The sequence below is a fragment of the Ischnura elegans genome, chromosome 5 (assembly GCF_921293095.1).
Source record: "Ischnura elegans chromosome 5, ioIscEleg1.1, whole genome shotgun sequence".
NCBI lineage: Eukaryota > Metazoa > Arthropoda > Insecta > Odonata > Coenagrionidae > Ischnura > Ischnura elegans.
The window spans coordinates 59,206,700-59,220,284 of NC_060250.1; the positions used below are offsets into that span (position 1 = coordinate 59,206,700).

At 36.3% G+C, this 13,585-nt stretch overlaps 1 protein-coding gene across 1 annotated transcript in view; it reads right to left on the reverse strand.

The window, feature by feature from the left end:
* The window catches only part of LOC124158945 (transcription initiation factor TFIID subunit 1), a 43,075-nt gene that overhangs the window by 3,652 nt on the left and 25,838 nt on the right, over positions 1 to 13,585 (reverse strand). The window contains exons 19-32 of the mRNA XM_046534379.1: positions 12,736 to 12,861; positions 12,252 to 12,385; positions 11,944 to 12,115; positions 10,950 to 11,127; positions 9,359 to 9,558; positions 7,761 to 8,153; positions 6,896 to 7,081; positions 6,114 to 6,356; positions 5,796 to 5,940; positions 5,459 to 5,589; positions 4,198 to 4,360; positions 3,974 to 4,116; positions 3,004 to 3,150; positions 1,968 to 2,184 (exon numbers count right to left, since the gene is read on the reverse strand). Of these exons, the coding sequence (XP_046390335.1) occupies positions 1,968 to 2,184; positions 3,004 to 3,150; positions 3,974 to 4,116; positions 4,198 to 4,360; positions 5,459 to 5,589; positions 5,796 to 5,940; positions 6,114 to 6,356; positions 6,896 to 7,081; positions 7,761 to 8,153; positions 9,359 to 9,558; positions 10,950 to 11,127; positions 11,944 to 12,115; positions 12,252 to 12,385; positions 12,736 to 12,861 (2,578 nt within the window). The remainder of the gene's footprint in view (positions 1 to 1,967; positions 2,185 to 3,003; positions 3,151 to 3,973; positions 4,117 to 4,197; positions 4,361 to 5,458; positions 5,590 to 5,795; positions 5,941 to 6,113; positions 6,357 to 6,895; positions 7,082 to 7,760; positions 8,154 to 9,358; positions 9,559 to 10,949; positions 11,128 to 11,943; positions 12,116 to 12,251; positions 12,386 to 12,735; positions 12,862 to 13,585) is intronic.

The window sequence follows — 13,585 nt, forward strand, 5'->3', positions numbered from 1 at the left end:
TCACAATACATGCAATGCAAATTCCAGAGATAGCTCTCTAAACTTTTATTCACAAATGTCAAAAATGAAGCACATTACTTTTCCTGCCACTCATATCCTAAAATACAAAAAGCAAAGCAAGCAATTCTCATTCAGGAAATATGAAATTTCTCAGTCCGACTGATACACCATTTGGAAAACAATCTTCATCTAATATGTACCTGATTTCTAAGAAATCATGAATGATCATACACTTAAATTACATTATGCAGTCATCTTCTATAAACTCTCACTCTCAATGCTATCATATTACATTGCTATCTATATATTACTCGAAGTTTTCTGTTGTACCATAATGCTTTCATTCACCAGGATTACTGAATTGAATATTTACCATCAATACATTATCACAATAACTATGAAGCATTTTAAATTTATATTTCCAGAAAAGATATAATTTGCTGTTAGAATTTCCCACATTCATTTCTACAATTTTTTGTCACAACATGCCATTGTATGGACATAACTTGATAATGACAGCTGTATATTGTTGAAACCTGGGTAACTTAAGAAATCAAATACCTAAGTGGAAATAAACCAACTGTTTTATCTTTATCATGGTATTAATTCTTGATTTCCATAAGGTATTGCCCAAGATGTTATACTCAATGGATATCTTCATCTGGCTCCTAACCTTCCACCAATATGGAACCTTCCACCTCCTGCGTGTTGCGCATTGCCTCGCAAGCTTTCGTGTCCGTTACAGGGCGCATCATCAGGCGATGAATGAAATTACGGAATAGCAGAATAATAGAATTACGGAATGGGATGGGTAGCCTTGCTGGGAGCAGTGGCAGATCTAGGTTTGGAAAAAGGTGAGTCTGGGGAATTCCTCCCATCCAAAGGGGGATTCTGGAATTTGGGATTTTCAAGGATCAAAAACTGCTGTTTTAGGCTAATTGTTTGACAAAAAATGAGACAAATATGGCCTACGTTTAAAACTAATTTGTAATTCAATTCACAATAGCAGGTAAATTTACCATAAAATATAACTAAATATTTTGCTGCAAAATAGTAACCTCCAAAAATTTCAATTTTATCCACTGTATATTTTGACCTGATTGGGGGGGGGGTAGCCCTTATATACAGGGTCCGTTCAATAAGTATCGGGTCTGGTTCACTGTAGCCTCAACAATGCGGTGGATGGGGGTCCGTCTTGTCGGCTAGGTAGAGAGGTCCTCCACCACTCAGGCACACTTTAGTTCAGTCGCCTTCGGGCATGTGTTGAGACAGCAGGTTGATTGTTGTGACGTGTGATTTTTTGTGGTGTTGTTGCTTCCCGCCAAGGAGCCCACTGTCGAGCAGCGCTTTGCTGTGAATTTTTGCGTTAAACTCGGGATATCCGCATCAGAGACTTTTGAACTCATAACACAGAACACATAACCCCCCCCCCCCTTCTACAGCCCTAACCTGGCTCCACCAGACTTTTTCTTGTTTCTGCGAATAAAGAGGGAGCTCAAAGGATATTGGTTCGGCTCCACTGAGGTGGTTCAAGCGACGACGACAAAGGCTCTGAACAGTATTCTGGAAACTGATTTCCAGGGGGCTTTTGAAGAGTGGCAGACGTGGCAAACTAAGTGTATTGATGCAGGAGGAATGCACTTTGAAGATAAATTAAATAATTATTATGATAACTGCAATGAATTTTGATTTTTGGAACTAATGCTTATTGAATGGACCCTGTATAGTCCCCTTAGCCCCCCATAGATCCGCCACCGGCTGGGAGTAATTCAGAATTACTCTAACCAGCGTAGCTGATGTCATTAGAACCTGCAATCCTTCATACTGTGATAAGGCTATGGTCCAAAGGAAGATAAGGAAAAATAATGAAAGTAATATGAGTAGTAAATAGTCTAGATATTAACAAACAAAGGTACCTTCCCTTTCATGGTTTAATTACTAAACAATTATGTAATCAAAGAGCTTACCTTCAGCAAGGACATCACTCCCTTTAGACTGCTGATGATGATGACTTCGGCCTGAATGCCCCCCTTCTCCCTTACCCCCTCTCTGGCTCACTCCACCACCTTCGCCATGCCTCTCATACTCTCCTCCAATCAAAAGCAGATCTTCTCCCTCAACGTCAACAAACTCGTAATCATCACCATGAGACTTCCCAGCAATGTCAGGAGAACTATCCTGGCTCTGAAAGAAAGATATTAATATAAGCATATTTTCATGCCTCAATGTTGAGCATGAAAAAGTAAAGCATACTCTTTGAAGTCACTTATATATTTTTACTATTACTCCTGGTCATCCTATTTTTTGCAATGCACGTCTGTTTATAAGCCACCCAGTAGTTTGGAATGCACATGCCGTACAGCTTAATGCATCAAGTTACCACTTCATTGTGCAAAACAAGTTCTTCATACTCTGAATCAGTTGTTCTGATGGTAATTTGTAACAAGGTATATATGTACAGCAGACTCCTGATTATCTGGGTGCAGCTTATCCATGCATGAGTTCATACTCCTTCGATGTTTTCTGCGATATTTGTAAAAAAAATAAATTCGGACACAAAAGGAGCAGGATATTTGCATTTTAATGCATGGCTACACCAGGCCTATTATTTCCATTAGAATTCCCTTCCTAAAATGGAATTATATTATTTATTTTTTGACAAGAATGTTTCACGTTTACTTGGACGTTTGATCTGCAGACGACAATCAGCAGCAGGAAAAAAGCTCTAAGAGTAAAAAGCTAAAAGAGTCTTACAGGCAAACAGTCCTCTCATTTTTGGGATTAAAAACTACATGCAACAATTACTCTATGAAATATACTCATAATTTTAGTATAAAAGTTATAAATATGAAAATATTTATAAATTTTATAGTAAAATATAAAATTAATTAATATTTGTATTAAAAATCATGTTTATTTTTTAAGCGCCTGGGGGGGAGCACGTGCCCCCCCTAAATCTACTGATGCAATGCATGTTTTAACTTCAGAATAACTTCAACTCACCCCTCTAGTGTTATCAGGTTCAGCAATAGTGTAATTTTCTTCATCAGGTCCCAATGATGTTCCCAGAGAATCCATATCAGCTTGTTCAAGAGCTCTCTCCTGGGCAATACGTACACTCCTCTCCAGCTGGGTTAAATGCTCATCATACTAAAGTATTTAAAGAAAATTTATTTAATATCAGCAAACATCAAATAAATGATTAAAATACCCTATTAATTAAATTTTCACTTAGGCAAACATCATGAACAAGCTAAGACTCAATACCACTTCTAATCATTTTCCATTATTTACACAAAATTAGAAATATAATTTTCTCAGAAAAGCATAATTTTAATCAAACACTCATCAATTCTCTGAACATAAATTATTATTGTATGTTTCCCTCTGATCCCTGTGAAATCTCTAGTTCCCCTCAAAACTATGCAACTATGCACAGGGTTTTACTTGGAAAGCCACACCACCTCGATGAGCCTCTAACTGTCAAGATATGCTTCTCAGGTTTTCATTAAGGTTACTTGAGTAATCACAAACACAGGCAAGTAGCCATGGAGAGAGCAACATATTGTAGCTTCAGAAGCCACTAAAATTGTTAAAATAATTGTGCATGACTAAAACTTTTAGGCATCTTACATAATTTACATTAAAATAATTAGCATAAAAACTCAATTTATGTACATAAATGCATATTCCTGCTTTTGCAAGTGAGGAGAAATCTCATGATGATGGTATAACCAAGTGCCAAGGAAATTTAATCACATTCAGCACTCAACAAGGAAGATTCAACTGTCACCAACTTGCAGTACATAAAGTCCTTCCATATGAATTTCCAAATGAGTTCATCACACAGTAAATGATTCTTATAGCTCAATTAATAAGATATTGAACAACAAAAGGAACCAATTATTAATTATACTATCATCAAGCATGGAAAGAGCAGAAGTCATGCTTTAAATTCAATAAAATATCTCACCTCATCCAAGGTAGCTTTTGATACTTTGTACAAAGTTTCAGCCTTTTTGGTGTAAACTGAATCCTTTCCATTGTAAATAATACAATTCTGGAGAATGAGTTCAATATCTGCAAGGAACTCATGGCGATTATGGTATTTGTGTGCTGAAAAATAAAGGAAAAATATTATTATCCCATGCACTCATGATTACATTTCCTTAACCTCTGAATTAAATAGAATGATACCTTTGACTTTCTTTGCAACAGTTTCCAGGTCCATTGGCTCTTTAATTACGGAGTAGTAGTCCCGGACAAACTTTTTATTGACAGGCTTCAAGAAAGGCCATGACTCGGACATAGCTTTCAACTTATCATTGACAACGCTATCAAGGATGAATGTCAAAGCCACCTGAAAAGATAAATGATCAAATGTAAGTTTTTTCAAGCTTGAATAAGTATAAGGCTAATTTAAATTCATTGCACTCATCTTAGCCCCAGTTTAATAACAAATGGCTACAGAGGTGTGGGTGGCTTCAAGTGATATGGCTGTTTATCAAACACTTGTAAAAAATACAAATTAGTCCCCATCTAAAACATGGGTTCATTTCAGCATTGATTCTCTTCAATTGCTTAACATCTTTGCAAGAGCTTCTAGAAACTTTGAGTTCACCGATCATTTGCGACCATAATTGAGAGAGAACTCACAGAGAATCTTAGCATGCCAAGGACGACTATTTTTTCCACAGATTTTTTTTTAATGCCACACACATAATTACGAGTAACTGACACAATCTGAGTTAAAACCTCAAGTATAAGCATCGTTGAATATCACTTCCATAAATATAAAGATAATGCAGCATTCACTGAGTCATTAGGATCACAACCAAGATTAGGAGTTCAATTATCAATAGAGAGACAATAAATTGGAAGTAGCAGTCTCCAATGTGACTTGGTGAAATTTGATAATCATTGTGAATGAAGACTTAAGTGATTCCACATAATTTACTCGGCTGACCATAGTTTTGACGTGACACATCCAAGGATTATCACTGGTACAAACATACATTTATGTATAAACCTCTTTGTGTTAGTACCTGTGATAATCCCTGATGATAACGAGCCATGTTGAAACTATTGGCTGTTCAAATAAATTATGTGGAATTACTATGTCATAGCTCCTCATTTACAAAGACAATAAAATGTTCGCAACTTGGAAAGAAATGTGCACATTGTAAAAGAGTAATTCCATAATTCTTCCCATCACAGTGAAACCTCCATGTGACAAATATGATAGGACCAGAAAAATGGTGACTTTGATTAATAAGGTTCGTAGTATGGAGGTGATATGCTAGCTGGAGCAGCAGTCTTCGCACTGTTTGAAGACAAGGCATGCAAATGCAACTCTGTCCGAGCACTTTTGAAAGAATTCCAATTAATACATAAGTAACCCCGATGGAAACCTGTTCAGCAGCAACTGCCCTTGAACTAAATATTTATTTTCACTCACCTGATCATCATCATCTAGCAATGGGTTGATTGCCTTTTCAAGACGCATTAATCTTTCTTCCCTCTCCCCTAACCTTTCAACACAAAGACTAAGCATTCTTCGGGCAGCCACAGTTAAAGAACTCTTAGCTCCTATAATTAAAAAAATAAATGACATGTTTTATGATACAAGGTGCCTAAAATAAGTGGAGATAGTCACATAGAGAAAAAATGAGGGCCTTCAAACTTTAAACTCAGAGACAAAATATGCAATGAAATTAGCATATATGTGTTGGAGGCACAAACAAATCAAAATTTAAGGCATGATTATAAAAGTATTAGTAAGCCATATACTCTACCATTATAAAATGTTGAGTTTTCCACAATCTGATTGACATCTGCGAGAAATTCTTCTCGACTTTGGTACTTTTTCGCTCTCAGATTATCCCTGATACTTTGCAGATCCATGGGACGAGTGACGATTTTGTAATAATCAGGAACTGACTGCAGTGAGAATAAAAATAAATTCAATTAAAACCACTGAAAAATATAATCTATGAATTAAATATAATAGTACTTGAAAATAAATTTCTAAATGCAGTACAAGCCATCATCACAGAGTGAATAGTGATAAGAATTCTACTTGAGAAAGGGACTAATAAGCTTGTGAATTGTACCTTAGCATTGACAGGAAACAGAAATGGCTGCACATCAGGCAAATCTCTCATCTCATTAAGAATAGATTCTAGAACAGATGAAAGCACCACAACTGGATCCGTACGTCTTCTATTGGCAGGGCGCTGCTGCCTCTTTAGATAATCACAATGCACCACAGTTCCTGCTCTTCTTCTCTTCCTGGAACTAACAGCTTCTTTGGGCACTTTCAGCAACAATGAACGTCTTTTGATTTCCTCAGCATGCTTTAAATAAAAAAGTCATACAATCATTAAAAAAATCATAAATCAGGTCATGCTGAACTGCAGAGGAAGGATAATTCAACTTCAAAATAATCATATTACAAAATTACAATAATTCCTCGTCAACTACAAAATCATCCTGCAATATATCACATAGCATAAAGATAGCGCTAGAAATTAAAGCAATCATTGCACGCTGTACTTAGTACATTTCGAAATAGCAATATTTGAGCTGCAAATAGCACATGAATACCATTTTAGTATTATGCTTTTTAAGTATTATTACCTAATTGATCTCAAAATATGAATGAACTTCTAACGGTATAAATTAAAATATTTCATTTTATTGATTTTAAGAACATTTTCTAAGCCCGAATTCTATTTAGTAAATAAAATTGACAACAGAAAGGCTGCTAGCTTTTGAGGGAAGCAATATGTTAGGAAAGGAACCCTTAACAGAAAAAGCTTTCATAAACATGTCGTGGATAATTAATCATAGGCAGTCATAAAAACTAATACAAGGCCTTGAAAAATTTTCTTACCTTGAGTAGTTTTCCCGAAAGCTTGACTTTGGTGCCATCAACATTTACAAGGTCTTCATCATCTGCATTCATCAACTGTCGCTCAATTTCTTCTTCTTGTTCCTCAGTCATTGCGACATTGACTGGCGGAGCAGGAGCAGATGGTTGGTACAGAGGACATGCCTTGTTTGTACGCATATGGCCAACCTAGTGAAAAAAATCAGGAAATTCAAGAAGGGAGAAAAAATAGAACAAGGGCACAGTAAAATTAATAATATTTAAAGATAAAAGGACACCATTTCATTCCTCCACACAGTACCATCCAATTATTGAGGATTCAATTTTGAAAAAAATAAGTTATTCTCACCAGAATACAGTCTCCCCATCCCATTTCTCTGGGAGATTTGGGACTTGATGGGGAGGATACAGTCAGAAAAATGCAGTACAGTAAGTCCTTGACATACGAACAAGATGCGTTCCGAGACCTTGTTAGTAAGTTGAAAAACCTAATCATCGCAATGAAAAGTGTAATTATCCTGCAGAATGCAACACTGCATTACAATTTGGTGTTAACTCACGATGGTGACAAACTGATCTAGATGCGTATGCGACCCTTCTGTAGCTGATAAAATTTTGCTGTCGCAATAAGGAAGGATAGGCAAAACACTGAACACTCCTTAACTTCACAATGGTTTAATTAATACTTCGTTTAGACTGTGCCCAAATAGTTAATTCTTCCGTGTTGCATCGGCCAACCTCTAAGGTGCCAAATTCGAAATTTAGGGCAATTTCAATTTTTTGAATGCTCGTAAGTAGATGACTTACTGTACATAAGTCAAAATCATCAACACCATAATTGAGTTAGAAGATATTGAGAGGGAATCACCTGTCCACAGGCACCACATTTCAACTTAAGATCAGGCTTGAGCCGTGGCTTTTTCCTCTTGGAGGCTGAGCCAGGAGAGATGGAAGAAGAGGGAGTGCCAGGTGTATGTCCACCTCCTCCCAGGGAGAACGATGAGGGAATTGGAGAAGGAGACGTTGAGGATGTGGGTGACGACCCTCCAAGCTGCGACTGTTTGGGGGTGCTAAAGGAAGCCGATGGCGACCCAGAGCGCCCATGGTGATGATGATGATGATGGTGCGAGTGGTGGGAGTGATGACTACTTCCCCCTCCTGGAGTAGATGGCTGCGACCCGAGGAAACTGTGAGAGCCTTGCGTCATGGCTAGCCCCAGGCGCTCTTTCTCCTGATTCCTTTTGATGCGCCTCAGTTGCTCCTGAAAGGCATTCCATCATACAGTAAGTACAGGACATGGGCTGGTGCTTCATATCAATGGTTTGAAAGTTTACTTCATGCAATGGTGGCAGGATAGAATCAAAAATAAACTTTACTATATTCCACACAGTATTTATTAAAAACTCTACCAGTTTCGACCTTTTCAGGTCATTATATTTTCTGTAAGAACTGTGATATACAAATTTACAACACAAGGTGTAAAACAAATATTCACACCACACAAAGCCATACAAAATTTCACCTTGAGGGCCCATACAAAAAGGCACTGAAATGCTACAATAAACTACCCGAAAATATAAAATCAATAGAGAAATTGGAAAAATTTAAAAAAAGAGTAAATTTATTATTGATAAACGAGTGTCATTATGATATAAATGAATTCCTAGGAAATTGATTATTGTAAGATAAATTCATATGTGCTAAACGGGTTTCTGATGTATAATATTGTACTATGTTGTGATATAAATATGTGTATTGTAACAAATGATTTAAGATTTATATTTGACTTGTCCTATACTTGTAACATACCAGTCTCAGGACCAATAAAATTTATTATTATTATTATGAAGGGGTAACAGCTTGCTGTTACCTCCTGATAAGGACAGAAGTAACAGCACACAGTTACCTTTTGATAATAGCCTGAAAAGGTCGAAACCGTTAAATAGAGTGGAACATAGCAAAGTTTATTTTTGATACTATTATGACGTCTCAGCACAATGAGAGCCTTCTAAAAATAAAATTACTAATAAGGATTACAGATGTTATGCATGCAAAGTTTTTAAAAATGTAGCACTGAGTATTGAAAATTATTTACAATGCAGAAATAAAAGATAACAGATTTCATTTGACCATAACTTTTATGAGAGTAGCACAAGATTTCTTTCAATTTATGTCAGTGTGGAGGAAAAAATTCAACTAAACATACAGTTGGAATACGTTTGAGGCAACAAGGCAAGGACATTGGCAGCAGAGAAGCCTGGAATAAATCACTCAAAAACTAGGTGCTTCCGAAAAATGATGAAGATAAAATGGATCAACCAAACGAGTAATGAAAAAGTGCCAAGAAAAGAAATTATAAGATTACATCAACTCTGGAGTTTACTCATGGGAAATCAAAGGGAGAATGCTGCTGTGCAAAATATGCATATTCACTCATATTGCCATATTTTTTGGCGACATTTTTACCTGGATTCGTCGCTTTTCTCGCTTCATTTCTTCCTTCTGATGCTCATCAAGAGTGGCAAACTGGCGAATAAAGGCCTCATCTTTTGTAGTTCTTATGCGCACATACGTATCTATCACTGGAGATCTTCTAACAATCTCTACACGAGTGTACTCTTTTCCTTCTGGGTTTCTAAAAGTTCGCATAATGCGAAGAACCCTTCCTGCAAAAAGAAAAAATTTACATGAAAATTCCTGCAGCCCAAATAATAACAAAATGAATGAGAATCAGCCAGTTAATACATACAGTATACGCAGCCACCACAATTAACAGATCACCATAACATAACCACTTCATACATCAGGATTTAAATAATATATGAAATACAGTAAGTCCTCGACATATGAACAAGATGTGTTCCAAGACCTTGTTCTTAAGTTGAATTTGTTCGTAAGTTGCAAAACCTTAGCAAGACAATCAAAAGTGTAGTTATCCTGGAGAATGCAACACTGCATTACATTTTGGCGTTTACTCTCGACGGTGACAAACTGATCTAGCTGCACATGCGACGCAGTTGGTGCCAAAAAAATTTCAAACGCGAAGGGAAGGAAAAAACAAGTGAAATACTGAACATTCCCTGTTTTCACTACGATGTAATTGATACTTCATTTAAATTGTGCCCAAAAAGCGAGTTCCACACTCCACACCACACTGCATTTCGGAGCCCAATCTCAATGGTGCCAATTTAGAAATTTTAGGCACTCTTCAATTGTTTGAATGTTCATTTGCCTGAATGTTCGTAAGTAGAAGGCTTACTGTACCAGATATAGTAATGTGGGGGGATAACAGTAATAAGAAATGCAACAAGTGTACAATAAAGAAAATATTAATGCTAAGGCCCGTATTCTTAGTCAACCCTATAGGGCCAACCAACCCTGAATACATCATCAGCCCCTACATAAACCGATCTCGCCCTACATACGCTACATCGAGCCCTACATATGGCCGTTTTTGGAACTAAATGGGCCCTACTTGATGTAGGCTACCCGAACCAGCACTACACCCTAAAAAAACATGGCGGCCAAATATCGTCTGCTGATCACTTCGATTAAAGAATCTATGTTACAATGGATATTAAGGGAGACAAGCTCACACAAACAATTTTAAAATGTACAGTAACACAGCGGAAAGGTAATAATGCTACCACTTTGTAGCCACCAAGTTAAATATATTATCAAATTGACTGAACTAATAAGAACAATATAGCGGTATACAAGCACCTTGTTTCTAAGAAATATATAATATTTTTCACGTTTGGCAATTGGTATACTTTTGGGAAACCAATACTTCGTTTACGTATAACTATAGAAACGTATTTTCATGCCACATAAGAAACTTAACTACGGAAGGTAAAAGCAAATGACGAACCTTGATGATGCAACATAAGTTCTAACGTCAATGTTATGTAGGGACGGATACGTAGGGTCGACTAAGAATACGGCCCCAAGAGATGAGCCCATGTTTCTAAGTGCGTTTAGAAATTAAAAAGTTCATTTTATAGAGGTTCGATTTTCATAGAACTGAGCACATTGAGAATGGTAGAAATGATCCTACCTGGTTGAGAACCATTAAATCCTGAGGAGCTGTTCTCATCATCGTCTCCTCTCTTGCCTTTGTCCTTGTTCGATCCTTTATTCCGTTGGTCTTGTGAGCCATCACCCCCTCCAATACTTTCACCCATCAGCATCTTTCTCAGCTCTCTCCTCTCCTGTTCTTCTTTCTCCAGAGACAGCTGTGTCAGAAAGAAAGAAATAATGGAGAAAAACCGTATGCTATACATATCACATATGGTTTCACAAAAAATGTTGACTAATTTGTATTTTTGAAGATGTAAAATGCAAACATGATCACTATCAGCATTTTCAGCACAGTTTCATATTGTCAACATTTATGTACAGCTCTGGTAAATACCACCTCAATATCCATTCAAACTACTTCTTATTAACTATTATTTTGCGAGCCTGTGTTAAGCATGTAATATGCAGAGGAACAATGAAGTAGAAATCCAAAGTAATTCCATTCCGAATTAACATTCATGATTCATTCGAAGAATCATTATTGCCTGAACACCATGTTTTGCCAGACAAAACATCAAAATTCTTCTTCTCTAATTCCATATCTAATTTTCATAATGGGAAAATGTAAAGTATGGGGTTATTTTAAAAGCTTAAGCATAGACCCATATAAAAAATATAATTAAAAATTTAAAAAATATAGTTTGATAACTGCGTGAAGTCTTCAGTTTGACTATACGACAATTTAAAAAATAACTTGGTACCTAACCTCACATTCCAGTGGCCCAGGAATTCAAAGAGTATCAACAGGTAATAATGTTCTTACTAAGCCTGGCCACACAATGAATAATTTTCCTTTGTAATAATGTAAAGTGATGGAAATTTTATTGGGAAATTTTTTGAATCATTACTCTGTAGTATTCAATTTGATAGCAGAAAAATTCTGCAATTACCTATAGTAAAGTTAATAATTCGTTAAGTAGATTTTTGTAATTGTTAATAGTGGTAATTTAATAAAGCAAGCAAAGACATACCTGGGTACTAGTTTTTTTATTTGCCAGCATATTTTCAATATTTTTGCCCATTTCTTCAATATCTTCATCTGAGTCCTCATCAGAGCTTTCACCTTCATCTGTAGAGAGAACTTCTCCGGATGCGAGAACACGGTTTTGTAAATCAAATATTCTCTGGCACTCTTCCTTGTACCTAAAATGCAGATATTGAAGAGTACAAAGAAATATTCACAACTTTAAGACTTAAGGAAGAGTTAAATACGGAAGAGTAGAGAAAAATTATTTCCCACAATTCTATAGAAGACTTCATCCAAATTTATAAAAGTTACCTTTCTTGGTGTTCAGCAATTGAAAACCGATTCCCTCGAGAGAATTTTGTCATTCCTTCTTCACCAGCCTTTGCTTTCTCTGTTGAGAGCGTTCGAACAACATCAATCACCTCCCATCGAGATAATTTTTTTATCTGCAAATACAAGAAATGGGTCACTTTGAAAGAAGGAGCAAGAACATAAAAGCTTAATTACATTTATTCCATTGGTTACTTGAAATATGGGTGTCCAGATGGGAATGTACCAACTCAAAGACATAGAGTCGGTTGAAAATGGTTAAAGAATCATTGAGATAATTTGCTAATATATTTTGTTAGTCATAAAATTAATGAATCTTTCGAGAAGGATACATTTTGCAATTCAGTCCTATAATTTAGCCACAATGGATCCCTGAATTAGAATAATACTTTTCAATTTCATCTGACCAAAATCATTTGATGAAATTTAAGTTTTAAACAGATAAAATAATTGGCAAAAGTCTTACCTCCTCTTCAGGTACACCAAACTTTCGCAACAAAGCTTTTGCATTATTAAGGGAGAGTCTCCTCAAATCTGCATCCGTTCCAGTCACTGTCCTCTTTGGCTGAGCCTCCTGCTCCTCTTTGCTTTGCTAAAGATAAATATGAGATAGAACACTATAAACTCTCAAGCATGGTGAAGCGGTCTTCGAAGTACATACATAAAAACCATTTACATACAAATAAATTAAAATACAGTGGAACTTGGTTAGTACGTTTCTGAAGGGACCACGAAAAATCAACGTACTAACCAGGAAAACGTACTAACGAGGAAAGTAAATAATAGCAGTCGGGGATATTGCAATCAGTGAAAAAGTCGTCATAATTACAATTACTATCGGTAGTTCTCATAGGATCGCCTTCCTGAACTCTTTTCACATTTAAAATCAAGAAAATGAGCGCTACCCTGAAAAACAATACCATGTGAATAAAAATCGCAATTTTTCATGGACATCCCGGAGACGATTTCATGATTACGGCGTCTATCTCCCGTGATTAATCCTATATATATTTACAGAACGAGGACGAGTGAAGCTCAGACAAGCGAAGACAAGTCATTTTTCTTTCTCACAGCGTACTCGGAGAATATAACAACAACCCGGAGTAAGTCAACTGGTATTTTAAACATCATAAAAATTGGGCAAAATTATATTGACTTTCAAATTACGGCAACAGCCGTAGACATTCGCTTCTGGAATGATACCATTTCGATTGTGAAATCGATCGATATATCGACTGATGACACGCAAGATTATTCTTGATTATTATATTACGACGTAATTACAAGAAAATTTTATATTAAACAGTTGAAATTTA